The sequence below is a fragment of the Phalacrocorax carbo genome, chromosome 10 (genome assembly GCF_963921805.1).
Source record: "Phalacrocorax carbo chromosome 10, bPhaCar2.1, whole genome shotgun sequence".
Taxonomy (NCBI): Eukaryota; Metazoa; Chordata; class Aves; order Suliformes; family Phalacrocoracidae; genus Phalacrocorax; species Phalacrocorax carbo.
Window position 1 is genome coordinate 18,535,909 of NC_087522.1, and position 27,460 is coordinate 18,563,368.

At 54.9% G+C, this 27,460-nt stretch overlaps 1 protein-coding gene across 1 annotated transcript; it reads left to right on the forward strand.

Moving 5' to 3' along the window:
- The first annotated feature begins 12,384 nt into the window (after positions 1 to 12,384).
- PRR35 (proline rich 35) lies at positions 12,385 to 16,908 on the forward strand. Its single transcript, XM_009514738.2, has 2 exons — positions 12,385 to 13,614; positions 14,666 to 16,908. Exons 1-2 carry the CDS (start codon positions 12,392 to 12,394, stop codon positions 15,594 to 15,596), a joined length of 2,154 nt encoding a protein of 717 aa, XP_009513033.2. The 5' UTR covers positions 12,385 to 12,391; the 3' UTR covers positions 15,597 to 16,908.
- The last annotated feature ends 10,552 nt before the right edge of the window (positions 16,909 to 27,460 follow it).

Genomic DNA, 27,460 nt, shown 5'->3' on the forward strand with positions numbered 1-27,460 from the left:
GACAGCAGGGCTGTCCTAGCTTGAGGAGTCCATCATGTCGCACAAAGTGGGGTATCTTGCCCTGGAGAGGTGGTGCAGGAGTTGTCAGGGCAAGGGTGGCGGCTGGAGCAGGTAAATGATTAATGCCGGAGAAAACCAAGCTGGCATCCTGCCCGTCACTTGTCGACAGGAAAAGTTGATGTTGGAAGGGGAATTTTCACATCTAACCTTCCCCTCCCACCTCTGCCTCCCCCCAGGGGCAGAAGGCTGGAGCAAGGAGTCAGCCCCGAGCCACACACGCACCCAGCCCCAAACCAGCCTCTTGCCAGCCCAGCTGGTTTTGCTCCCAGCCTGCTCCGTCTGTGCACATTAAAGCTTTTTCTAGGTCTGAACTGCTTTTGGCAAGCCAGGCTCCTGTTGGCCTATCCCTCTCCCCACCACCCTCCCCATGGCTGGCTCCCCCCCATCCGCTCCCCGTCTGGCTCCCGCTCCCCCTCCCTGGTCAAAGCCCAGCCAGGGACATGGCAAATCAGCAAGAAGCCTGCGGGGCAAATCGGTACAAATGAGACCAAGCAAGAGGGTGGGGAGGGACGGCGAGGGGGGGGGGAATGACTCCTGGGTTGGTGCTTCTGTTCCCGAGTTTGATGTTTCCTGCAAACAACCCTGTAAATGCTCAGGAGCAGCTTTGGAAGTCACCTGCCCCCTGCCTCAGCGGGGTTTGGGAACGCTGGGTCCTAGCCGGGGGGCACAGCCCCCGCCCTGCTCTCCCAGCCTCCCTGCAGCCTCCTGGCCCCGAGCAGGAACCCAGCTGGGACAGAAAAGGGGGCTGAGCTGTAAGTCCTGACATTTCAATCTGTTTTGGGGCTGGATGGGGGGGGGGGGAAGGCGCTGGGGGGCAGCCAAGGGTCTCACTGTAGGTCCAGGCAGGGGAAAAAAATGCACCAAAGACCTGAAGGGGGAAAAAGCTGCCTTCTCCCATTGGTTTTGCACTCTCCAAAAAAAACCCCAGCCACCCCATGGATGTGCTGCAGCCAGGGTCTCAGCTGGGGGGCAGGAGCCAGTACCCGGACAGGGGATCTGCAAACTGCAGGAATGGGCAGAGGAACCACTGGGGCAGGGACACAATCATTCCCAAGTAATGCTTTTTGATCCAACTCGCCAGTCTCTTTGCAAGCGTTGTAACTCCTTACTAAAGACGCTCGGCACTGGGGAGGTCATATGGGGCCTTTCTGCTTGGGTTGCTCTCCTAATGACAGGTCCGATTGCCTTCGCTGGGAATTTGCTCACGCGAGTCTTTGACAATAGAAAGTTTGGGGTGGATTTTGGACCATTTCCCTGCGACCATGTGGTGGATTGCAGAGGTCTGACTTCTCACTGAAAAATGAAGCAATGTGTCGGGAACCAGACTGGGTGGGCACAGAGTGCAGATTAATTTTAACGTATTTACCTCTCCATGTTCCTATAATAATGAAGAAGAGCAATGTTTTTCTTGCAGACTTGGAGACATGATAAGTATTTGGAATTGTGAAAAAGAAATACAAATGGAGGAGAAGGGTGAAATTTAACATTAAGACAATATTACCCATATTATCTGTAATCTTTTTTCCTCTAAATCCTTCTTAATGGAAGAGAAAATGAAACTGAGGTGCTGAATTGTTGGAGGACGTTAGTTACTGAAATGCTTGATGGTGTTGACTATGTATATACCTCCTTACACCAGAGAATGCATGTTTACAGTAATTTCAGCAATTAAATCAAGAGGTCCCGTAATGAGGAAAAGTTCACAGCAGTCAGTGCCTTCTTAGGCCCTTAAAAAAAAAAAAGGGCAAGGAAAACAGGTCAGTCAGTCCTAGATGTGTATCGTAGTGGTGGCAAACCCTGGGACCGAGATGGGGAAAGGTTTTGGGCATCTGTTGGATGCTGCCTGCACAGCTGCATGGGGTCACCCTGCACTCATCCCATCCCACTCCCCAGCCTTCACAGGAAAAATTTGAGCTCTCCCCTGTAAAAATCCGGGATGGGAGGTTGTGGATATGTTACCCCCCCCATCCCCCTTGCATCTTCTCACCCTTTCCTGGAGACCCCAGGCATTACAGAGCCCTGCCTGACCCAGATGCAGTCTGGGGGGACCCGGGTTTGAAGGGGGGAGGCAGAAAGTCATCCCTCTTCCTGCATGGGCATCTCTGGGACTGTCACAGCAGCTGCTCCTGACATCCCTGGCCAGCACCCTCCACTGCTGCTGACATGCAGTGCTGGGCAGACAAGGACTCGCAGAAATGTGGCTGCACGGCCATTTCGCATGGTGCCACGGCACAGCACAGGTTAATAAGCTGCCTTCCCGGCTTTATGCTCCAGCTAATAACATCCCAGCGGCGTGTAAAGTCCCGGTGGCTTTGCCTCAGGCCGTTATTACTCGTCCTGGTCATTCCTTAGCCAGTACAGACCTCACTGGGTGATTTCATGGCCAAATGCTACCTGCCCGCTTGGCATCTCAGCCTCTGCCTTCAGTGACATCCTTTGGCTCCAGTCCCCATGCTGCAGCCCAAACGCTGCCCTCGGTGCAGGGCCAGGGGCTGAGCCACTCTGCCCTTTTTTGGGGGGGAAAAGACCTGGAAATGCAGGGAGCAAGACCACCAGGCAGTATCACCCTAGAGCTGCCTTGATCTGCACTAAAAAAAAAAAACCATCCAAACACCGTTATCAAGAAACATGCAGAAGGCAGAGAGGCATCCACTGCCTGCAGGTGAGCCCACAGCATCCCAATTGTTCCTGCCCAAGACTAAATATGTGTTTTGGTGTGGTGGTAGGGAATCTGCCTGCAAAGCGGCTGTGAAAAGGAGTGCTGCCTGGCATGCTCAGGGTCCCCTCTTCCTTGGGCCGTGTCCCTTCTCTCTGCTGGGAGCGTGCTATCCCCCAGGAAAAATTAGAGTTTCTCTCCTGCAGACTTTGTGGGTATCCCTGCCTGCTGGCCTGGAGTCAGGGTGATCCCACCCCTGCGAGAGGTCTTCTGGCTTCTTCAGCTCCTGCCCCTTCACTGGAGTCGATCCCAACCATCTCTTTTGCTCTGCAATTTCCCTTGCTGTTCCCAAGCTCTCCCAACCAGCAGCAAACCATTTCCCTTTTCATTTTTTATTTTGTGGCTGGAGTTGCTTGTGCTCATCTAAGGATGGGGAGGGAGAAGCAGGGGAGGTTCCTAATCAGGGCCATTTTGAAATGGGGTTTACAACAGGCTAGATTTCATGGATGTGGTCATCAAAGTGCACCAGTGCTACCATCTGTACTGTACACAACACTGCCAGATTGGCACATCAACACACCTACACACACACCCCCCCCCAGTTGAGTTTATCAGCTTTTACCTTTAACATACCCAGTCCTTTGCAGGCAGCAGTTACTTAGTGGCTGGTTAGACCTTCTCAGGATTTAAACATTTCCCTTGCTGGCTGCATCCTAAAATTGCTGACTGGAGCCGATGCTGGGAGCTGGTGCTGGGAGCTGGCAGGCAGGAGCAGGGACGAGCCCAAATCCTCCCAGGTGTGGGAACAACATTGCAACAGCCCCCCTTTTCTAGGGGTGGTTGAAATCACTGACCCATCTTGGCCATGTTTGGGCTAAAAAGAGACCTGTCCACTAACCTAGGGAAGGGGGATCTTTTGGGGATTGCCCTGGGAGAGCCAGGATCCCAGCCAAGGAGGGGTGTACTCTGTCTTTGCCAAGGTCTGTCACCCGTGACCTGCAGTCCCCTGTCCTGCCCTGCCCTCCCCATCCCTGCCTTCCCAGGCTGGTAGGAGGGTGCAGCACGAAGAAGAGACTGAATGAGTGTGTCTACTAGTAGGTCAGTGCACTGATGATCCACTGAGGAAGGCTCTTTGGCTGCATGGGGCAATCCCAAATGACAGATGGGTGGCTGCCACTGGCAGGGCTCTGCCTGGGAAGTCCCCAGGGACACTGACCTATCTCAGAAAGTCCCAAGAGGGTCAGCTGTGGGACAGCCAAGCAATCCTCCAAGCACTGCTTCCTCCATCCCATGCTTCACTGAGATGTGCAGAGGTCCCTGCAGGAATGCGATGGCTCTTGGCTCAAGGTGCCTTATCAGACCTATCAGGGAGTGCCCAGGGTAGACCAGCCTCATCCTGGGCTCTGGGAAGGCTCTGAAGCAAGTCCTCCTCAAAGTCCTTTCCTGCCTTGTGAACGACAAGAAGATGCCAGGGTGAATTTACCAGGCGCAAATCATGCTGGAGCAGCACAACTGCCTTTCGCGAGGAGCTGACTGGCTGCCTGGATAACGGGAGAGAAAGTGACGTTGTTTATGTGTCCTTAGCGGGTCCCCTGACATGGTCTCCTGCAGTATCCTCATGGCCAAATTGGAGGTGTAAGGACAAGTACAAGGTGCGTCAAAAACTGGCTGGACAGCCAGGCTCGATGTGTTGTGCTGAGCAATGCAAAGTGCAGGTCCTGGCTGGAGAAATGGGCTGGCAGTGACCTGCCAGAGCTCAGTGAAGGGACGTGCAGAGTCCTGTGTCTGGGATGGAGTAACCCTGTGAAGCAGGACACATCCAGGGCCAACTGGCTAAAAAGCAGCTTTGCAGGAAAGGAGCCACATCCATCACATGAGCAGAGCCAGACCATTTTCTGCAGGAACTGAACCGAGAGAGGAAAGGATGGGAAAGACCCTGAAGAAAGCAGGAAGCATTGAATGGGGACATGAAGACAAGGGGTGAGAAAATGCACCTTGTTATGTAACAGAGCTCATTGCTTCGCAGGGGAGGTGGCAGGGTGCACTGTGTCCATACCCAGCCTCGGGACCCATGCTCACAATGGGGCAGAAGAGATGATCCAATGTCTGTGTCCACACTGAGGACCCTCACATGGCTTGGTCTGTGGTGGGAGGAAGAGGCAGATTCTGGGAATCAGCAGAGCTGAGCCCCTCACTGCCCTGAGCAGACTGATGCCTGTGTGCCACAGCACACGGGAGGGGATGGGCCCAGGTGACCAGGAGGAAGGGGCTTCTGGAGATGTGCAACCATCCCCCAAGGTCTGCCCAGTGGAAGGCTGAGTGGGCATCTCCCAGGACAGCGGTCACAGGCAGTGGGATGCCATCCTGGGCTGTCAGACCAGCAAGAGAAGGAGAAAACTGTAAGTGGGGAAAGAAACTTCAGAAGCCATAGAAACTGGAAGAAGTATGAGAATTTTTCATGTGCATCATTGTCTTCCCCTGCTCACCATGCCAGCCTTGGACACCATCTCTTCTGTATATCTTTAGGTTCCAGCCACGCTGCTGACCCTCCTGGCTTGAGCACAGCCACTTTCCCCTTTATCCAGCTGCACCTTTTCGTTTGGAGACTGATATTGTCTTCACAGATTTGGAAGTCTTCTTGCCATTGAGCCACTGACTCCACAGCTGGGAGCCTGTGGTCTCCTGGGGCTCCATTAGCAGATAGACGTGGAGGTGGAGAAGGATGTAGGAAGCTTCTGCAGTGGGGCCCAGCCACAAGCTTGTGCAGGTGGTTGTTATAATGTGGAGAGACAGTCTTACATCTCCTCACAAGGACCTGCCTCTTTCCCTGAAGGGCTTGCAGCGGGAAAGGCTGTGGGTGGAAAGCCATTTGCTGTAGAGGACCTTCACATCTCTGGAGAGTAGCCCGGAGGCTGTGATGGCCTGATCTCATCTCTTAAGGAGCTTGTGAGTTGTGCTGTGTGTGTCACAGGCAGAAGATGATGACTCCAATTCATTGTCATGTGGTTGAACGCTTGCTACCATGCATGCTTTTCATAGGATGCTGGAGTTGCCCCAGGGAATCTTCAAGCTAACTGAGACTCAGGCACAGACAGATGCTTTTTGGGTATGGAGGCTAGAGGCAGGAGTGGTCAGGAGAGGTCAGAGACATATAAATGCTTCTTGAATAAGTGCACAGATGGGAGAAGATTTTGACCCAAAATTAGGGAAGACTTGTGTGCATGAAGGTGTTGTGGCTCTGGCACGCAGCAGGGAGTAAGTTCATCATCTGGCCTGAAGGAGACTCCAAGGCTGGGCAGGTGATCCCAGACAGCCCACACTTGGAAAGGTAGCAGTACTCACAAAGATGAAGCCACCTGATGTCTGGGCTGCTCTTTGGGAAGGGCTACAGACTGGCTTTGGGTCTGCAGGTGGCCCTCACCAAAAGCTGTAAAGGAAATATGAGTTTTCCTAACCAAAAATTCCAGATTCCTCTGAATACCAGAAAACTAAAGGTTGGGAATCCAAATCCTATCAGATTTTTAGACCATGACTCTGACTTTGGCTTGCCCCCTGGATGTGAAGCACATGGTGGTGACCCTACACATGGAGACATGCAACTGGTGATGAAGAACCCTCCAGGCAGCAGAACCACACTGAGCTACAGGACATGGGTAACAGCATCTGGGTCTTACATGCAAAGACACGGTGGATGGGCAGACATGGAAGGATTGGCAGTTTGGGACAGATGCAAAACCCCAGGCCTTTCAGAAGACATGTGGCTCTGGGAAGAGAATAGATTTTGGTGCAACAACAGAGACCAAGCCAGATGAAGGCACATCTTGAAGTGGGAATAGTTTCAAAGCTGCTGATGCAGGGACCCCCAAAGGCGGAGGTAGCAGGATGGTCTCACACAGTCACTTTTACAAGAGTGATTCAGCACACAGCCACCAGCGGTGTGGTTCGGGAAGTGCAGAGCTCCCAGGCCTCACCAGCCAGGCTTCCCTCCTCTTGCTGAGTGCATGCTGCTTTGCCATGGCCAATTGCCCTTGTCCAAGCCTCCAATAAACACTTAAAAGCTCAAATCACACAACCCCAGGCTATGAAAACAAAAAAGGGACCCAATATCCACTAACAGCCAAGCAGCCCCTACGGCAAAAGCATGTAGCTTAGGGAAAGTGGTTTGCATCGATCGGTGGCTCCCGGCTGCTGCCTGTTCCCCTCCCTGCAATGCCTATCTGGCTGCTCCAGCCTCAGCGCTGCTAAAAAAGGGATAAAACCCCATGGGAAGCACCACAACGGGAGAGTCCAGCTAATGGCAGGAAAGGGGTGGTTTATGGGGTTGTTGTGAGATCTCATAGAAAAGCTACCTTAACCCCTGCTCCCCACTGTACTGCCCTGGCTATCATGGTCATCAGTGCAGTGAGGTCCCTGGGATGGCAATTGCTGCTGACAAATATCAATGCCGGGAACACACAGACTGGCGTGATGCTGAGCCCCAGGAGCATGAGCGACCTGGACAGCCCAAAAGGGAGCAGCTGGATGGACATAGGTGCAGAGAAGAGTTGTCGCTGCACTTGGTGCTGGGTGTGCAGGGGGCTGCCAAATGAATTCCCCCCTGTGCAAGGTAGAACCAGCTCATGAGAAACCATGGGAGCCCACATCTGCAGGATGAGGTGGGAGGCAGGAGGTTCATTGCAGTGTCATTGAGTGGAGAACTTCAGTGCCTTTCTTGAGTCCCTTCCTCCATGCCATGTCCTATGGCCATCTGGGAAAGGTTGGGGAGAACCGATTTCCATGGGAGTGTTGTGGCTCCCTGGCAGCCTACACACAGCTTTGGAGGACTTGGAGGACGGTGGCAAAGAAGGGAAGACATCAGTTTGAGAGATAGGGTCTTCATTCCAGCCAGAAAAGCTCTTGGGGGTCTGCAAAAGCAGATCAGGACAAGTCCACAGTGGTAGAGGTTCTCTGATGGACACACAGGTTGCAGAAGACCTGTCTTTGAACCAGACTGATGTCCTTCAGCAGAGTCTTCTTGTCTCTCCCTCCCCTGAGCGACGGGCAGTGGGTGTGCCTATCTGGTTTGTATTGGTACAGGAAACCTGCTGGACTGAGCCCCTTCCTGCAAATGGCTGCCAGAGACTGAGAGGAGGCTCAGGGAAGGGGAAGAGGTATGGAAGGGTTTGGCTGTACGTCCAGCTTCAGCCTAGAAAGGAGATGGTGAAGCAGGGGTGTGATGGTGAACCATGTGGCTGGAGGGTGGACAGGGACCATGGTTGCTGCTTCCTCCAGCCAGGGAGTTGGGGACACCAAATGAAACTTGTGGGGACCAAAAAGCTTGGGAAGCTGAAGGATGAAGCTCTGAGCGGTGTGCTGGGAACTCCTCGCTGCAGGATGCTTTTGGAGTTGAACATTTCCACAGCTCCAAGAGAAGCCTGTGTAGATTCATGGTAGGGAGGACCACTGCCACGTGCTGCGTGCATCAGCACCTGGTCTACTGTAGGGATGTGTCGTGATGGCTGAGGGGTTAGGAAAATCAGAACAGTACAATAGACACTTGCCCTACATCCTGGGAATCTGCTTTTGACTGTTATTAGAGACATGAGCTACATGGACGTTTGATGCGATGCAGTACAGCTGCCCCAACAGTTGTATGCACTTCCCTGCATCCCTGTGTCTGGAGCTCAGGCTGGGGCTGGGATTTTTTAATGTACTGGAGTACCAGGGACTGCAGATCTCTTTCCTGAGCATCTCTCCCTTCTTCCTTCCCTTTGTCTCTCCCTCTCTTTCTTCTCCCCTTGCCACTCTGCTCCCTCCATCTGACCATGCCCCCCTCCCCTTGGCGTTCCCGGGGAGGAGAGCAGGGATGCTGCAATTCCCAGGCACAGGTGCACAGTCCCCGCCGTGCGCTGCCCCCAGGCACGGCCCCCACCACCACAGCTGACAGCTCACTGGAAATAATGTGTTGTGGCAGAGAGAGACTCAGCAGACCACGAAGATCTGCTGGTGCGGGAACTGCTCAGCAACCAGGAGCCGCAACGCCTGTCTCCCAGCTCCGCAGGGCCTGATCCGGCTCTGGGGATGCCTCCGCTCTACCGGAGCCTGCCTGCCTTACATGCAGGGCACTTTCCCACCCTCTCCCCTTCTTTTCCTTTGCTCTCTCCTCTCTTGCTGTTCCTCTCTGCAATGTTACGGAGGTGGAAGCAGCCAAGCTGCCTGTCCCCACACAGGACGGCTCCCTGCTGTCCCCTGCACTACCAGGCAAAGAAGGGGAACGAATGGCTTTTGCCACAGCATTGGAGAAGGAGGATCAGGTGTGCAGGAATGGAACAACCAGTTCCAGTCTCCCAGCAAAGATTTAATCTGCCTCTGGCATATAAACAGCAAATATTTGTTCAACTGACCTGCAAACAGGCAGCAGGGGCATCGCAGCAGGGCTGAGGCACCCAGCTCTCTACTCAGCTGCTATTTGTTTCTAGCAGGGTGGGTGTACAGGGAGATGGGGCAAGGGACCAGGACACAGCTACATCCAGGGTCCTCAGGGCACCCCAGACTTGGTGGCTGGAGCCAGGGACTGATGCTTAGAGGGACCCATCCTGCATAACTGCTGCTGCATCCCTTCTGCTCCCCTGAGCATTGCAGTGTGTGTGCAGGGCTCTCACGGCTTACAGGCGTGATGCACACAGAAAGTGTCTGAGGGCTCAAGGGCAAGCATATCCCTCTGGGCAAGTGGTCAGGCTGTCGCTGGCTGCAGTGAACCTGCAGGAAGGAGGCCCCGGGCTCTGTCTGCATATCCTACTGTGATGGGAGAAATCAGCCTTGGCTGCTGTAGGTCAGGTCTGCACTCCTGGAGCTTCCCCCAAAATCCATGGGGACACGGGTTCATTACAAGTGGACGTTTTTGCCTATTTTCTGCCTATTTTCTTAGTGGCGGGGTCAGCTTCCAGCTCAGCTGACACTTGGGCATGCAGAGGGCTGTCCCCAAACCCTGCATGCAGCTCAGCCCGCCCTGCAGGCTCCTGTGCCACAGGCTCCTGTGCCCCATGCTGTGGGGATGCCACAGCATGGCTTGCTCTCTGTCCCCATCTCAGGCAGGAGATACTCTCTGCTGTTTGACAACAAACCTCAGGAAGAAGTGGAAAGGATCCTGAGCATGTAATTCCCACTTCTGTCACGTAAATGTTCTCACCGTGCTCCCACAGGAAGGTGATGCCCCTTGGTGGCAGCAGTGAGGAGAGTGGGAAGCAGAGCACAGAGCATCTTTCGGCCCAGCACAGCCACCGCCTGGGCATGGGGCTGCTGGGACTGTCCCTGAGGCCACCTTTCCTGCAGGGCACACGGTATTCCAGGCAGCGATGTGTACCGGGAGTGGGATGCTTAGGGAGGGAAGTGCGGGACCGTGGGGCTGCAGGGTGAGCAGCCAGCCCCAAGGACTTGGGCTGACTGAGGGGAGCTGTCTGCAGCAGGAATGCAATCCAGCCCCAGGAGGTGGGGAGCATCGCAAGAGCTACATGGCAACCTGCCTCCCAGTGTGGTGCTGCACCCATTCGAGCCCCTTCCCTGCCCATCCCACTCAGATCCCAACTCTTTGGCCCTGCTGTGTCTGTCCCACCCCAGGAGCTGCAATGCTTCCCCCAGCCCCGCAGGGAAGCTGCCCAGGTCATGTGCAGAAGGATGCAGGCTACAGCTGGGATGGGTCAGGCATGCTCCAGTCCGGTGGGGAGCAATGCCCGTTGCAGGGGCTGTCATCTCCTTGAGCCACTGCCTTGACCTGCCCCTGGGCAGCTCCTGGTCCTGGCTGCCCAAAGCTGCCACATATCCCAGTGCGCAGGGGTGCACTCTTTCCCTTCCCGTCCTGGAAAACTCGTCTCCTTCTCCCCAAAAGCCAGGGAGCAGACTGTTTCCCTGAATGGCTCCAGCTACTACATTGGAGCAATCTGGAGATGCTGCTGCCCCTTTCTCCTTCGTGGGCTGTGCATCCCCACATCAGCCTGCCTGCGGAGATCTCCTGGGGTAGAGCTCTGCCCTGGGACCTGCCGTGTGGGGGAAGGATCTGGCCTTTGAGAAATAAGCCCCACCCATGCAGAATGAGCCCTCACATTTGCTGCCCTCCCCAGGCCTGGAAGAAGCCAGCAAGGGCAAAGTGGCATCTGGAGGGATGATGCAGGCATGTGCATTGGTGTCAGGTGCCCTGCAACTGCAGGAGATTGCTGCTTGGCCATATGTGGAGGAGCCTAATTTCATGAGCATGGAGCCTCTGCAGATCTGGCTTCTCCGGGAGGCAAGGAGTTGGGGTGCTGTGCTCCCCTGCCTGCTCCCAGGGCAGGTGGGGTGACAGGCTGCGGGAGCACGACCCCACTATCCCCAGGGAGGCTGCAGTGGGAAGCACGCAAGGGCCAGCACTGCATGGCAGGGCTGTGGGGGACATTTCCCAGATTTTTTGATCTTGGGGAAGCCACCTGGAAGAGGGAAGGTGCATTTTAGCCCAGATTGGTTTTCCAGGCTGGATTACACCTGTCCTGGCACAGGACAGGATCAGCCCCGCACAGCCAGGGAGGCAGGACTACCTTTCCAGCAGCCAACGCCATGTTAAAGGCAGTCAGTCTGCAACCTCTCCCCATCCAGTCTGTCCATCCGACTGTCCTCTTTGCACCACAACTGCACGTTCATGTGCAGGGTTGCAGGTATCTGCATTAAGCCCAGCCCTGCACCAGCTTTGGCATGTGAACTTGGGAACATCTTAGTTGGCTCCAGCACTATGGCACCCCAGGAGATGGCAAAGCTGTGCAGGTCTGTGCCCAGCATAGCGCTCAGGGCTGCGGGCAGGTTTCTCCTCCATTCCCTACCCTCAGCAGGGAAATTGTCCCTGGTCTGTGCTGGGGCTGCCCCATGTAGGCTCTGGCTGGGTGGGCAGGTCACCTAAGAACTTCAGCATCAGCTTGAGGTGGTTTAGCTTCAATGCCTTTAATAGTGTTTGCTTTCCTTTTCCTCTGGGGTGGTTTGACAGAGGGTTAAAAATGGAGCCATCATGTATGGGCATACCAATAGGGCTTGGGCAAAAATTCCATCACTGGCTTGGGTTTAAATCCCAAACACAGGAGCTCCAGGCCAAGGTCCCAGCAGCTCCACTGGGACCAGGAGGTGCCCATGGAGCAGAGCCATCATCCCAGGGAGACACACACACAGCTCACCAGCTCCATGCTGTCCTTCTTCCAGGGCACGCCGTAGTTTCTGGAGAGGTGTGGGAAGATTCGTGCTGTGCCCCTCCATTCCTACAAGGAGCCATCTCCAGCACCCACCACCATGTCCAAGGATGACATGGGCTGCAAGCTGACGTCGGTCTACAAGCACAAGGAAAGGAAGCCAAAAAAGCCCCACTACATCCCGAGGCCATGGGGCAAACCGTACAACTACAAATGTTTCCAGTGCCCCTTCACCTGCATGGAGAAATCCCACCTCTACAACCACATGAAGTACAGCTTGTGCAAGAACTCCCTCTCCCTCCTCATCGAGTCTGACTGGCCCTACAAGAAGGGCAATCTACTCCACCCGGAGCTGCGGCTCCTGCACACAACGGAGACCTCTCGCCTACGCGGGCGGCAGGATGAGCAGGAGATCTGTGACTCCTCAGCCACATTGGGAGGGCCAGTGAGGACCAAACAGGCATCTGGCAGGGATGGCCACGAGGACGAGCCGATGTCAGGGGTGGAGATCCTGCCTGCTGAAGGGGCTGGTGAAGAAGGTGGTCCATTCCAAGAGGAGGAGGATGACGTTGCTGGCCTGTTGAGGGAGATGGATGCAGGGGAGAAGAAAGAGAAAAATGAGGCAGGTTGCCAAGGTGACCCAGCTGAACCAGAAGTGAACACTTTGGTCTTCGGTTTCAAGAACAAGAGGGACAAGCCTTGCAAGGAGGTAGAGCCTGACTTCATCATCACAGATGTCTTCTCCCTCAAGAACCATGTCATGAAAAGCAGGGAAATGGCCTCCCCAGACCTAGATGCTAAGCCAAAGCATTGCAAAGTGCCAAAGAAATGCCTGGCCAGCAGTGGGATCCTCATGGAGCAGTGGAAGCTGGTGGCAAACGGGCAAAGAAGGAACACACCTGAGGTCTCCCCATCTTGTACTGACAACAACATCATCCCATGCTACCCCCCTCCAGCCTACAGTGACTACCATGAACCTCAGGGCCTCAACCTCTCACTGCTGGGTATTAATTACCCTTTGAACCCCAGCCTCTTCTCCTACCTGAGCCCCACCATGGCCAACAGTGCTACGACACACCCGCACCTGGCTCAGCTGCCCTTCCTGGCCTCCACAACACAGCTGATGCACCCACATGCCTCCCACTTTCAGCCTCTGCAGAGCCCTGAGCGCTCAGCCTTCCTTCCCCGCTTCTACTACCCCTTGCTCTTTGAGCACACCTTCAGCTCCAGTGAAAGGAAGATGTCCTCCAGCAAGCCAGAAGCCCAGCAACAGGTAGGCTCTGTCATGCCCACGCCACCCCAAGCCAAACCTCCCAGTGAGCAAACCAAGCCAGGGCTGCTGAAGGTACCACTTCTGAAGACAGGTTTTCCTTGGTCCAAAAGTGTCAGAGAGGAGCCAGCCTCCGAGCTTGGCCATCCTGCCATGCTAGGGCAGGAAGAAGAGGAGAAATGGCTGTCCCAAGAGGAGAGCAACCCAGCTTTGGGCCTCAACAACGTGCGCAAAAAGCCAGCCACTGACATCTACCAAAACATGGTGGGGATGAAAGACGGCACTTTTGCGCCCGGCAGCATCCAGAAGACAGACTTACCAATGGTGACCTCTCTGGAGCCCAGCAGCCCTCCAGGCAACTCCCTGAAGAGCAAGTTCACTGCCAATGGGCTGGATTTGATAGGACCCGAAAGGCTGATGCCTGGAAAACTCAGCTACCAGAGCAGGTAAGATACTTGTGATCTCTGCCTCTTCCTCACGTCTGGTTGGCCCTAAACATCATCTTAATACCCTGTCATATTACTGATTCCCCCCACTTGCCTCTAAACCATGAGATGAGTCTCCAAGGGCTAAGCACACACCAGGCTGGTGGTCCATACCAACGCCCACTCAGAACAGGCCTTCCAGGAGCAAAGGACCTGAATAGCCTTCAGGTCCATCCATGCACCCGGGCTATATCACCACTTGCTGGCCCTTGCTTCCCTCTGTTTTATACAGAGCCAGAAGTGGTGAGGTGTCTGTGTGGTGTGGACCTGTGCTCCCCAGGCACCTGAAAAGCTCTTCTAGGGTCCCCAGATATCTGAGGATTGCTGGAGCAATCATTGTCTATTTTTAAACATACACATTTGCATTCCTTTGATTTGCCTTCTGGTTTCAAAGCCCAGAGGGAGGGTCACGTTTCCAAACATTTCCTTTTACCTGGGGCTAGAAATGTGCACAGCCCCTTTTAACAAAATTTTAGTTCTCCCCTGGTTGTGCAACTCCAGCTGTGGCTCCAAGAAAATGTCGCTGTAAAACCCACTGCTTTTGGCACCCAGAGGAGTGATCTCTGGAGAAGCCCTCCATGGTCTTCTATCTCCAGCTGCCTCTTCCCTGCTCTCAGTCTAGCTGGAGAGATCCCCTCCAACTGGGCCTCCAGGACTGTGGGATGGTCATTTCCATCAACGTTCTCCAGGAAGAAGGAGAATCCAGGTTTGGCTAGCTGAGAGGGGATCACTTATCAGCACAATCTCCCCAGGCTGGTCTCTCTCCCTTTGTCAATGGGTCTCACGACAATAGCCTGTGTCAGGGTCCATCCACCTCCTGGGAGAACCATGGCAGGAGTGGGTCCAGCCAGGGCTCTGCATGCCCAGATCAAAGCCTTTCCTGGAAGGGCCTCATGCTGGCAGCAGACAGTGGAGGTACCCTGGCTGAATCTGGCAATTCTGGCCCTGGACATATGCCCAAGAATTTTTCCTATCTCTTTCCCTACTGATTGTATCCACTACTTCTCTGCAGTGGTTCAAGGGCCAACCCTGGCCACATCCACAAGACCCTGGACCACTGGCACACGGAGGTCCTCGCGGGCCGGCCTGAGGAACTGGAGAGGGGCAATGACACTGAAGTTCTTCCTTCTGTGGGTGCTGGCCTGGACCACAGCCTCTGCAAGCAGAGCAGACCCCAAGAAACTTCTGCCACCATGACAGATTCTGAGGCCACAACAGTGCTTATTGGGGACCTGTCCAAAACCTTAGAGGAGTACCAAGAGGTGGAGAAGAAACTGTCTGATCTGGCAAAAGAGGACACCCCTGGGCAAAAAGAGCTGAGGGACCAGCTGGTCAAAATCCGAAAGGAGCTCTACCACATCCACCAAGCACTGGAGAAAGCCACCAAACCCCACGAGGGTCCTCTGGACCTCTCAGTGAAGAGATCCTCCGAAGGTCTGGGGAAGGTCCAGCAGGCCAAGAAAGATCCCTGCAACATCAGCCTGGGAAGTGAGAAGCTCCACAGCAAAGACCAGGGGGCCCTCACCAAATGTATGGCCACTGGGGAGGCTGGAGATGGGGAAGGGCTGGCAAACTGCCTCCTTGAGACCGAGAACAAAACCATTGACCTGCTGATCAAGATGAGCCGCTCTGAGAGCCTCCAGGCATCCTCTGAGGCCCACCTGGGCACTGTAATCAAAGCTGAGGTCCTGCCGCTCACCATGCCCCTGGAGCTCCGGCACATGATGGAGCCCTACTACAGCCGTACCACCAAGTGCGAGGCAGACTCCAGTGTCCTGCTTTGCTCCGATGGCAGATCCAGCACCACCCAGGGCCCTCAGCTCCCGGTCGCCACCGAGGATGGGCCCCTGGGCTGCCTAGCCGTGCAGCGCTCTCTGTCCTGCAGCCTTCCCAGTGAGACAGACACAGTGTGTGTCCACAGCCCTCTGCATGCTGACCCCTAAGTCCACCCTGCTCGAAAGCTCCTGGATCTCACTGATCACTTCATCCTTTACCTTCCTAGTGTCTGACCTCTCAGCTCCCCCTCTTCCCCATGGATGAAAGCTTAGCCACTGCCTGGCTGGGGCCACGTTGTGCAGGGTCCCAGCTAGCTCCCCCAGCTGACGCCACAAAGTATAAAAAACCAGTCCTTGTCCTATCCCAGTATCAAGGATGGGGATCCCAGTATTAAGATCCTGGGATCTACATGCTCTACATCCCTGGTCCTGGAGCTCCCTTTGAAAGGGAAGTCACTAGCAGGCAAAAAAAGAAAATGGATAAAAGCACCAAGCTTTCAGCAGAAGGCTCATCCAGCCCTCTCATCAGAGACACTCAGGGACTTTTGCAACACAGCTCCCATGATCTGTGGACAGGGGAGGGACCACCGACAAGGCATCTGCAAGGCCAAGTCTCAGTCCAGCCATGGTTGTGCTCAAACAGACTGTGGCTGTCACCTTGTACAGAGAAAAGACATGGTGACTTTGCCCTATGGTGGCCTAAGGGTCACAGCAGGGAATCAGATGCCCGCCTGGACTGACCCAGAGGCCAAGTACTTTCCGCACTGTGGAGACAAGAACATCCTCCCAGCCACAATGACAAGATGACACAGGAGCCACCTTGCCACAGCTCCACACCTGGATCCTGAGCTCTCCTGCCTAGGGCATTTGTTATGTGTGAGGACTGCTGGGCTGTGGGGACTTGTTCCTGCCCACTGGTCCTCCTCCTCTGTCTCCTTCTTTTGCCTTTATACAGAAAGGACCTTCCCTCCCTCTGCCCCAGTAGACTCTCCCCATGCACACATGATGCATATTCCTCACAAAGGCCCCAAGCCTGCAGAGTACAGCTCCCATGAGCTCCTGCCCGCTAGTCCTAATCCCCCAAATGATGACACATGGGACAGCAAAATGGGTGAGATGATGTTGCCATGAACACCACTGCTCAAGGGGCAAAGTCCCTAAAAACAACAGTGAAGGGAGAAGCTTGGACTGTCCCAAGCTGGAACAATGCTGAGTGGCCACCCCTCAGCCAGAGCACTGGCGAGCCAACTACCTGGGCAGGTGCCTGCTGTTTGTGGGATGAGTGCTGGTCTTCCTGAAAGGCCACCTTCTCCCCACGCTCACTGGGGGCTCTTGCCTCTGTTGGGCAGGCTAGTACCCACCGCAGGGCAGTCACACCTCCCTGTCCCCTGCCACCCTGCTGAGCAGCATCTGCTCTGGCTCAGGATGTCACAGAATCACAGAATCACAGAATGGCAGGGGTTGGAAGGGACCTCTGGAGATCATCTTGTCCAAACCCCCTGCTTGAGCAGGCACACCTAGAGCAGGGGGCACAAGAAAACATCCAGGTGGGTTTTGAATGTCTCCAGGGAAGGAGACTCCACACCCTCTCTGGGCAGCCTGTGCCACTGCTCTGGCACCCTCACAGTAAAGAAGTTTTTTCTCATATTGAGGTGGAACGTCCTGTGTTCCAACTTGTGCCCGTTGCTCCTTGTCCTGTCATTGGGCACAAATGAAAAGAGCCTAGTCCCATCATCCTGACACCCACCCTTTAGATATTTATAGGTATTTATGAAATGCCCCCTTAGTCTTCTCCAGGCTAAACAAACCCAAGCCTCTCAGCCTTTCCTCATATGGCAGATGCTCCAGTCCCCTGATCATCTTCGTAGCTCTCCACTGGACTTGCTCAAGGAGTTCCACATCCTTTTTCAACTGGGGGGCCCAAAACTGGACACAGTACCCCAAATGTGGTCTCACTAGGGCTGAGTAGAGGGGGAGGATAACCTCTCTCGATCTGCTGGCCACACTCCTTTTAATGCACCCCAGGATACCGTTGGCCTTCTTGGCCACAAGGGCACAGTGCTGGCTCATGGTCACCTTGCTGCCCACCAGCACTCCCAGGCCCTTCTCAACAGAGCTGCTTTCCAGTAGTTCAGCCCCCAGCCTGTGCTGGTGTGTGGGGTTGTTCCTCCCCAGGTGCAGGACCTTGCACTTGCTCTTGTTGAATTTCACCGGGTTCCCCTGGGCCCAGCTCTCCAGCCTGCCCAGGTCCTGCTGGATGGCAGCACAGCCTTCTGGTGTAGCAGCCACTCCTCCCAGCTTGGTATCATCAGTGAACTTGCTGAGGTTACACTCTAGCCCATCCTCCAGTTCATTGATGAGTATATTAAACAGGACTGGACCCAGCACAGGCCCCTGGGGAACACCACTAGTGACAGGCCTCCAACCAGACTCTTCCCCATTGATCACGACCCTCTGAGTTCTGTTGTTGAGCCAGTTCTCAGTCCACCTCACTGTCCACTACCCACTCATCCAACCCACACTTCCTTAGCTTGCCTGTGAGGAGGCTGTGGGAGACTGTTGAATGCCTTACTGAAGTCAAGATAGACAATATCCACTGCTCTCCCTTCGTCGACCCAGCCAGTCACGCCGTCATAGAAGGCTATCAGGTTGGTCAAGCATGATCTCCCCTTGGTGAATCCATGTTGACTACTTCTGATAACCTTCTTGTCCTCTACATGCCTGGAGATGACCTCCAGGATGAACTGCTCCATCACCTTTCCGGGGACAGAGGTGAGGCTGACCGGCCTATAGTTCCCCAGGTCCTCCTTCTTGCCCTTTTTGAAGATGGGAGTGACATTTGCTGTCCTCCAGTCCTTGGGCACCTCTCCTGTCCTCATTGACCTTTCAAAGATGATGGAGAGTGGCTCAGCAAGAACATCCGCCAGATCCCTCAGCACTCACAGGTGCATCCCATTGGCGCCTATGGATTTGAGAGGATCCAGTTTGCATAGGTGATCTCTAACCCAGACGTTCTCAACCAAATGTCCCCATGCTTGGGCCAGGATTTCTTGGACTCCCTCCTACTGTGGCAGGTAAAATGTGCCCTCCTTCACCTTGGAAAAGCCAGGCACCCTTTCCTCTCCTACCCATACTCCCTGGCCAGGAGATGGTAGTGTCTCCTGTTAGTACCCAGGGCCTTCATCGACTTGACCTGTGGCTTGTTCTTTGCAATGAGAAGAACCAGGATGGAGGGCAAGAGGACAACACAAAGAGGACAGCAAGCAAAACCACAAATAAGGGGCCTCCACAGCACAGCAAAGGAGCTTTAGACGCTGGATCTTCTTTGGGCACAAAGTGGCAATTTTACTGTGGGTGGCTGAAGAAGGCAAGCCCACACATAGGACCTGGGGCTCCCAAGTACTTTGATGGACCCATACAACAGGAAGGGTTGACTCTTCTCACCTGATTGTTCCCTGGACAAAGCTTCCACTTCATCATTTCTCACTCAAGGACTTTGCTTGGGGCACACAGACCTGTGGAGTTATCGGTCTCTTCTCTCTGGAGGGAAGTGTGGGGTGGGGGAGGCATTCAAAAGGAGAGATGCTCAGCTCAGCACCATGTCCCTTTTGAGCCAGCTCTAGATTTTCCTGATGGGCTATGTCCTGCTGCTTCCCAGCATGACCCTGGCCCCGCAAGGCCCAAGTGAAGGTCATGAGACACCACCAGAATAGACTCCAGAGCTTGGGTGCAGGACCCTTGATCCCAGAGCCGAGGGGAGGTGGTGTTGGGCCTTTCTTTCAGAGTTTGAATAGTGCTGTCATCTTTGGATGCCCTAACACCATCAGCACAGCAACTCCCTCCATACCAAGCACCTTGCTCACATTACTCTCTCCCATCAGTCTGCCAGTCTCTCTGCAGAATCTTCTGTCTCCCTGTGCCCCTCTGTCACCCACCTCTTCCCAGCTCCCTCACTCATACAGCCCTGGCAGCTGCTTCTCCCCCACGCCAGCACCCTCCCGTTCCCATATCTCAGGGCTCCCTACTCTCCCCCACACTAGCTTCTCTGTGCATCTTTCATGCTGGGACCCTCATCCAGCACACAGGGCACCCACAGGCACAGCCAATAAGCTGGAGCCTCATTTTCCCATGACATCCTTCCCTGCCCACCCGGCCTTTACCTCCTCTGAGGAACAAGAATTATAGGTCCCTCTGCCCACCCAGGAGCCTGCTCTCCTCTCAGCCCCAAGCATCACACTGTTTTACTTAGCAGATCTCCATCTGAACTTGGGCACCTTGGAGGTCCAAGACACCAGAGGGGTAGCTGAGCTCTGTGACCAGCAGCTCTGGGCTTCAGCAGGAGATCCGTGCCCAGACCACCAGGCAGTGCTGCCTTTCACCCCTTTTTAGCTGAGATATTGCCTGCACACAAGTCACCTCTCCCTCCACAGCCCTGACTCCATCCTGCCACACTGAGCTGCAATGTTGCCCTTCTCCATGGTGCCCGTGCTGCAAGCCGGGTACCTCTCCCACAAGCGAAGCTGGTGCCAGCAGCCATCGCCACATCACTCACAGCCTCCCTCACCTCTGCAGAAAGCAGCAGGGGCAAGTGGGAGGTGGAGAACAATCACACAGTATTTATTGTTCACAGTTTTACGAATGTACAAAACAAACACCAAACCATTAAAGGGGAAACCTCCAAACAGGATTTGCTGCTGTCTGCTTTGTTCTCCTCTCTGGGGAGCCCTGCCTGCTCTGGCCAGATCCTGCAGTGGCTCCACGCCATGGCTCTCCAACACGGAGTCACGCACTCCCCGGGTTTCAGAGGCTCAGGGTTAGCCACCAGCAGGATGTGGCCAGATGTTGATGCTGGTTGCACATGGTCAGTATTTATGTGGGTGGGCTTTGACTGTTTTCTTCTGCTGGATCAGCACTGGGATCCCACCAGCTTGTCCTGTGCTAGGGAGAGGGGCAGGCTGTTATGTCTGAAGGCATTAATCAAGAGAAGTGCCCTCACAGGAGCCACAAGGGTCTTAATTCCTCCTGCAGAAATCCCTGCACACACACAGCACCTTTTTCTTCAGGGAGAGGCATCCCAGCTCCTTTTACAAGCTACCATGGCTGGGCCATGAGGCTGCAGCACCAGAGACTGGGTCCTGGTTCAAGGAAGAGCAGAGAGAAGGGTGCGGGGTCAGGTGCCATGTCCCCAATGCCAACCTGCTGCTTTGCACCTTGTCCCCAAAAGTTCTGGGGGGTGGCTCCCCTCTCCACCTTGCCATGGCTGTCCAGGGCAGTCCCCTGCCCAGGGACTCTTGCCTGCAGGCCACCAGGATGGGACCTTCAGGAGGTGGCTGAGCTGGTGGCACCAATCCAGTTGAAAAGATGAAAGCATTTACCTTTGCATTTAAATAATGGATGGGAGCTGAACTACTGGGCTGGCTTATCCAGTCTGCAATCTGTACCCCCAAGGCCCTCAGCCCACTCCAGTACAGGGCCCATTACACCGCTATTTGGTCACCCTAAAGGCATCTGATAGTGAGCCATTACCTGCCCTTTACAGCAGGCCCACCTGATAGCCATCTTTCTTGGTCATGGTTGACCAAAGTCCCCCTACTTGCATGTCCCCCCCACTTTCCTGCCACACCAAAACCAGTCCCAATCAACAGCTGGAGTATCCAGCCAAATCCCTCCCCTGCCCTGCCGAGGCCAGCAGCCCCCCTTCTCCTGGGGCTGGGGGGACATGGGGTCACAGCAGGTCCCCGGCACAGCTTGGAGCCTAGCAGCTCCTGGTCAATGGAGCTGCACAACTTTTATAGTTTTCTAATGCCTGGTGGGTACAGCTGCTCCTGCTCAAGTATTCCTTCTCCTCTGGGTTCAAGAGCAATGAAGAGCTCAGGAATTGGGAGTGGGGGAAGTTTCCTAATAAACAAATGCTCAGGAAAGGCTTATGTTGGGTAAGGCAGTGGAAGGAACAAGATTTCAAGGTCCCTTGTAAAGGAGGGACTTTGTAAAGTGCTCCTCGTCTCATTGGCACAAGGACGTGGCCCCAGGAAAGCTGAGAGCAGAGGACACAGAGGGTGGGTTTGCTGCATCCCAAACCAGTTTTCCAGCCGTGTTGACATGGCTGCAAGCTGCAGCTCAATGCACTGCCGGAGTCAACTACGAGCGGAGACAGCACAAGGTCAAGCAAGGCACCCCAGGACATGGAGATGGGGCCACAGTTTGTGCGGAAGGCTGGCAGGACATCAAGTCAGGCTGCTTCTCGTGTGCAGAGCAGCCCCAAGCACAAGGTAGGAGCATCCTACAGACCCCATGAAAATGCTGTGACCCCCTGGTTTCCCTGGCTTTGTGGCAAAGGATCAGCAGCAAATCTGGGGGATGGATCCCATGCTGGAACAGGACAGTCCCTGGAGAGGCACAGTCCCAGGGCTGCATGGAGGACTGCAGGGACTGCGGTGGGCATTGCCTCCTCCCACTGCACTCCAGCCTGGCCTGGGAAACCATGGTCCAAGGGACAGAGCTGCAAATGCCCTTGGGTTTGCCCAGAAGTAAAAGATGGGGTAGACACAACTCCGTGTTCAGGGAAAGATGGGGCTACCACTGGCAGCACTGGCAGGGTGCTTGCTGTGGCACCAAGAAACGGGGACATGTTTGATGCCAAGGTGAGTTAACCCCTTGCACATACCAATCAGCAGCTGGGTGGGGGACGTCCAAGTGATTTGGGACCATGCAAATCCAGAGGCCACAGATGAAATGACAGGGAGAAGGCAAGTGTTGAGATGCCCTGCCTGCTGCGTCTTGCCCGGCCGGCCGTGTCGAGGCATCCTGCGACACACCTGTGGCAGGGCCGGACAGCTGGGCACTCACTCGTAACAGTGGGCTACCAGGTGGAACCAGCTGGGGACGAGAAGTGGTTCCTGCCCAGCACAACCAGTTTTCTCTTACCCCAACACAGGCAGGCCAGAGCTCAGAGCAGTGGAAAGTTACCAAACGTGGACTAAAGAAGGGCCAAGGTCGGCCAGGAGATTTCTGAGCAGACATGCAAAGCTGCAAAGACAACGTGGAGCAGAATTGCTCTGTCTCAGGCAAGAGGGAGGTAATGAACCTGTTTTGCAGCAGTGGCAGTGCTGACTGCAGTGCACACTCCTTAACTGCGAGCAGAGGGCAGGCAGAGATACCAGCTTGGGAGGACTCTAAAGCTGGGAAGACAAATCAGAAATTGCCCCCAAAGAGTCCCCATCATCCCAGGAAGCCTGTCCCAGCCCAACTGGCACTTCCCATCTGGGGAAAGGCATGCAAGGTTTTCTTTTGGCCAAACAACCGTACTCTGGGGGGAGTTTCCCCATGACCTTAAGTAAGGAGCGGTGGTGTTTTCAAAAGCTCCAAGCAAAGTGTCCTAGAAGATACTAGCAGGCCCAGGAGGACCATTCTCTTTGTCTCTTCCTCTGTCCTCTTCTCAGCCTTGTCCTTCGCTTTGCCTGGAAGTGTCTGCACACTTGGAGCAAGCAAGGGAGGATGCTGGCTCCCCTCGAGGCAGAATGTCATCCCCAGGGCTGGTGGCACACGAGGGAAGAAGCACAGATGTGCTGAGACTTGGCAGGGGGCTGATCTGCAAGAGCAATGCAGCTGCATGGATGGACAGCCCAGCCTGTGCTGCTGCCTGCTCTCACCCTAACTGCAGCTCTTGTGGAGGAACCACAAGTCCTCCTCATCCTCCTGGGATCATCTCTGTGGGAGGAAAAGGAGCAGAGCTCAGGCAGCCCGGAAGGCATCACCCCACTCATTGCTTGATGCTCATCTTGGATCTGCTGGTCCCAGCTGTTTGTGACAGCAGCACTACTGCTCCTCACCGCTCTCACCATCACAACCACCGTGGTGGCATCACTGCCTCCAGCTGTGCCCTGGTGACTGTCCCCTGGCTCTGCCGGGACACTGCTGAAGTGGTTCAAGTCTGTCACAAACCCTTCAACCCCCAGCAGGCACCAACGGACACTGAACTGAAGGGCAGTCCCAGGGGAATGCACTCGGAGCTGCTCAGGTAGCGGTTGTATTCTCCATCCCTCCACGGCATGCAGTGAGCATGGGCGAGCATGCAAGAGCAGCTATCCCATCTCCTCAGCTTTAAATGAGGGAAAAAAGAATACAAAAAGCTACAAAAATTCCTGCTGTGTTTTCCCCCTGCCTATCTGTTATCGCAATTGGAGGTTTCCTACCCCTGCTCCTGGATGCCTCTGAACGGATCATTTCCCTGGGTGTTTGCCCAGGGCAGAACCATTCTGGCTTTGGAGTTGGATCAAAGGCCCACAGAGGGAAGCGCTCAGAGTTTAAGTACTTAAAAGAGTCAGGGCAGGTGAGAACAGTGCTCTGACTCTCACTGGGGCTGATGCTCCCCAAAGGCAGCCAAGCTGAGCGGGGAGAAGGTTTCCCTCAGGCACTGCAGGCTATGCAGGCTATGGTGGGGAGAGATCCCAGCTGAGGATGATGTTTGATCAGCTCCTGCCTTGCCTGCCCACTCCCTGCCTGGAGGGTGCAGACAAGGGTGGCCCGCACCTGCTGGGACTGAGGCAATGTGAGAGATGCTGAGTAGTGCTGAGGCACCAGGGCTGGGTGCTCCCTGCTGCTACACCCTTTGGGTGCAGGAGAAGATGCTGAGGGTCTAAAGGGTTGAGAGGGAAGGAGGAAATGTTCCTGCAAGGCAGAAGCTGATTGAAGACCTGGGAGCACCTGTACGGTGCCTGGGCAGCCCTGGCTGCTGTAGCCTGGGCAGCAACTGTTGAAAAGCCAAAATGCCCACATCATTTTCCCAGATCTGGGGTTGCAGGGTGTCAAACCCCTACAGCCACTGTTATTTGCCCCGTAATTTTAAGTGTGGGTCACTCAAGGATGTAGACAGTTTGGGTTTTGGGTGGGAAGGGGGAGCAGAAAGTGCAGTTACTTCCTTGCCCTTCTGTAGCTGGTGCCCACCAGCCTGCTGCATGCCAGTATGCCACCCTGCATGCTTCCTTGCTGGGAGCCAGAGCAATGCTTCCTGGAAGCCCAGATGGTCCAGTACAGTCCGTAAGAGGATGCTTCTGGCATGTAGCTTTGCACCAGTAATCCCCATGTCCCTGGGGTTCAGCAGTGTCACTGGATCCCGCCAGGAGCCCTCCCCACTATAATGAAAACACAGGCCTGTGTTTGCAGAAAGCATCTGCCCCTCTTCCGCTTCTCATACAGCCTTGGGACATTGTCCCCTGACAGGACATACGGATGCTTTGCTTTTCTCCCATCAGCCTCCTGGAGCTGGTGTGGAGAGGCTGCAGGAGCCAGGCCAGGGTGGGATGGAGGGAGCCAGCCTGGTGGAACCACTGCCCAGCTCCTGCAGCCCTGGGGTCAGGCTGGTTCCTGGGATGGGTGGGAAAGGGGGTGGCAATAGGGACACTGCCACCAGGGCCAGCTGGGGCTTGCCCATAGGGCTGCTCCCCATAGGAAAGGGGCTTTGTGCCAGTGCCCCACTGTGCTTCACAGCTTTTGGCCCTCTCAGTGAGGCTCAACAGGAAACTTGATGTCTCAGAGAGGATTAACTTCCTAATCTTTTTGTGAGCATTGCGAGAGCAGGAGGCTGCAGAGGAGGAGCCAAGGAAGGGAGAAGCCAAGGTGTTAGCTCAGCCCCTATCAGTCCCTGGAGAATCTTCTCTGTGGGTTAGCTGATGAGCAGCAGGGACTCTGGGGTGCCCGTGCCAGCCAGAGGACAGTGCCAGGGTAGTTTTAGGGACCAGAGTAGTTACAACTTTCCTTCCTGGAGTGGTTTCTTTCTGTGATACCTGAAGAGGTGTTGAATTCCTGCTCTCTCCTCCATGTAATTGGTTTTAGGAAGCCCCAGCCCCAGCCCCAGCCTGTGTGGGGGACTGGGCTCTGAGAGCACAGTCCCCCAGTCGCCCTGAGCCCCTGCATGCCCCCAGCTGGACACTGCAGGCCTTTTGGGGACAGTGGGGGAGCACAGCTGGGACAAGGGCTCTGCTTGGGCTAGAGATCATATTTTCTGTGTGTGGCTGTGCGGGCAGATGCTTGGGCTCCCCACTGCAAGCTCTCATACAGTCCTGGGACACCACCTTCTGTTGCACACACACACACACACATGCACACATGGTAAATTGCATCTTTTTGATAATTAGTGCCAATCATCCCCTGGTTGTTTGGACAGACGGAGCCGCCTGGTGTCTGCACAAAGAAACAACAAGGCCTTGTCCAGGTCCCACTAGCTGGACACCCACCTGCCACCCCATTTCATCCCCGCAACCACCTGCTTCTGCTCTCAGCAAACAATCAGAGCCCTCAGCCAAAATCTCCCTGTGCTGACGGTGGTCCAGAGCAGGCTGGGGACTGCTGGGGCCCTGAGGGCTGGAGTGCTCCACGTGGACCTGAGCTACAGAGGGGTTTCATTGCACCACAGTAACACTCTGCGGATGCCACGGCCATCCATGTCCCCCTGACCCTCTCTGCAGCCATGGAGGTGTGATCTAGACAGGGAAATATTCTCAGTGGATGGGTTTGGGGTTTTTTGCACAAGTCTGTGACTAGGTAGCAATCACATCAGCTCGTCCCATGGGATCTCCCACTGGCTCCCTGCATGCATGTGTAGTGCCAGGCAGGTGCCGGCCCATCTCCCTGGGCATGGGGACTGACAGAGACCCAGGACTTGCACATTTCTTGTGGACACTCAGGCAAGAGCTGCTGTCCCTGGGCAAGAGGAGGAAAAGCCTGAAGGGGAGTAGCCCACCATTAATACCTGCACATAATGTGCTCCAGGAAAGCCTGAACTGGACCCAAACTCTCTTCCCCGGTCCTTCTCCAGTGCCTGCAGCCAGACCATGCCCCCATCCTTGAACCCTGCAGCTCCCAGTGTCAGCATGGGCATCGGCTGTGCCAGGGTCCTGCCATAACACAGGCATCTCCTGGGGTCTGGGGCAGGATTTCAAACAGGCTGTGACAGAACCACGGTCCTGGAAAGGTGAACAGGAGCCCCAGGGCCAGGCTGTGTTTGTTTATCCTGGTGATGGAGCACACAACAGCGAAACAAAAGGTCAGACCCTGTTGCCCTGGGAGATGGTTTTTGAAACTGCCTACCGTCCTGCTGGGGCTCAGATAGAGCAGCCCCAGCACTTGTCATATCAAGTTATTTTTGTAATTTTGGCTGGTAACAGGTCTGAAGCAGCCTCCCAGATGCTGTGAGCTCTGAGAATACACTGATACAGGACCAGAAGGGCCCTAAACATACTGGAAGTGGAGCACGCAGCCCCAGGGCTTGAGAGGCAGATCCCTGTCCCACAGCTCCTGCAGCCAGGTGGACCTCAACCCGCATCCTTCATCCAAAGGGCCAGACACACAGGGCTCCTCCAAGCACCCCAAGAAGTGGGAGGAGTCTGATCCAAACTTCATTTACCTTTGGCCCACTTAAGTAATGAACAGACACAAACTTCTTCAAGCCTTAGTCAGGTTTAAAGCAGATGCTTTGAGCTCACTGCTGGCAAGGGTGGACTGAGCAGTGTCACCAAGCACTGGGAGGGAAGGAGGGAAGGAGGGAAGGAGGGAAGGAGGGAAGGAGGGAAGGAGGGAAGGAGGGAAGGAGGGAAGGAGGGAAGGAGGGAAGGAGGGAAGGAGGGAAGGAGGGAAGACTGACCAGCCCCTTACAGGCTCCTCCTGGCTGACTCTGCTTTTACTCCTGACCCTCTTTGCTTGAGCTGAACCAATAAATGCCACCATCAACTCCAAACAGCTGTGGGGAGCCAGGGTTGAGTGGCATTGAAATGGAGAGTGGAGCTGTGCCCTGCAGTCCCAGCTGATATGCCTCCTCCATTGCTGGGACTCAAAGCCTGACACAGCAAAAATCACCAGTCTCCTTTTGGTGAGTGGGGAAACTGAGGCACACAGCCACACAATGCCCAGGCTGGGAGCACATCAGGAGTGAAAAAAGCAGCAGTGAATCAAGCAGAAGACCTGATTCAAGGTGTGAGAGTATTCCTGTCACGTCCCAGCAGCTGTGTATCATGCTAAGGGCCAGGTGCAGCATATCA

Excerpts from the sequence above, each read along its gene's own strand:
- PRR35 (XM_009514738.2), top strand. The coding sequence starts at position 12,392 with ATGTCAGGGGTGGAGATCCTGCCTGCTGAAGGGGCTGGTGAAGAAGGT. Across the intron at positions 13,615-14,665 it reads AAACTCAGCTACCAGAGCAG|TGGTTCAAGGGCCAACCCTG; the intron begins GTAAGATACTTG and ends ACTTCTCTGCAG.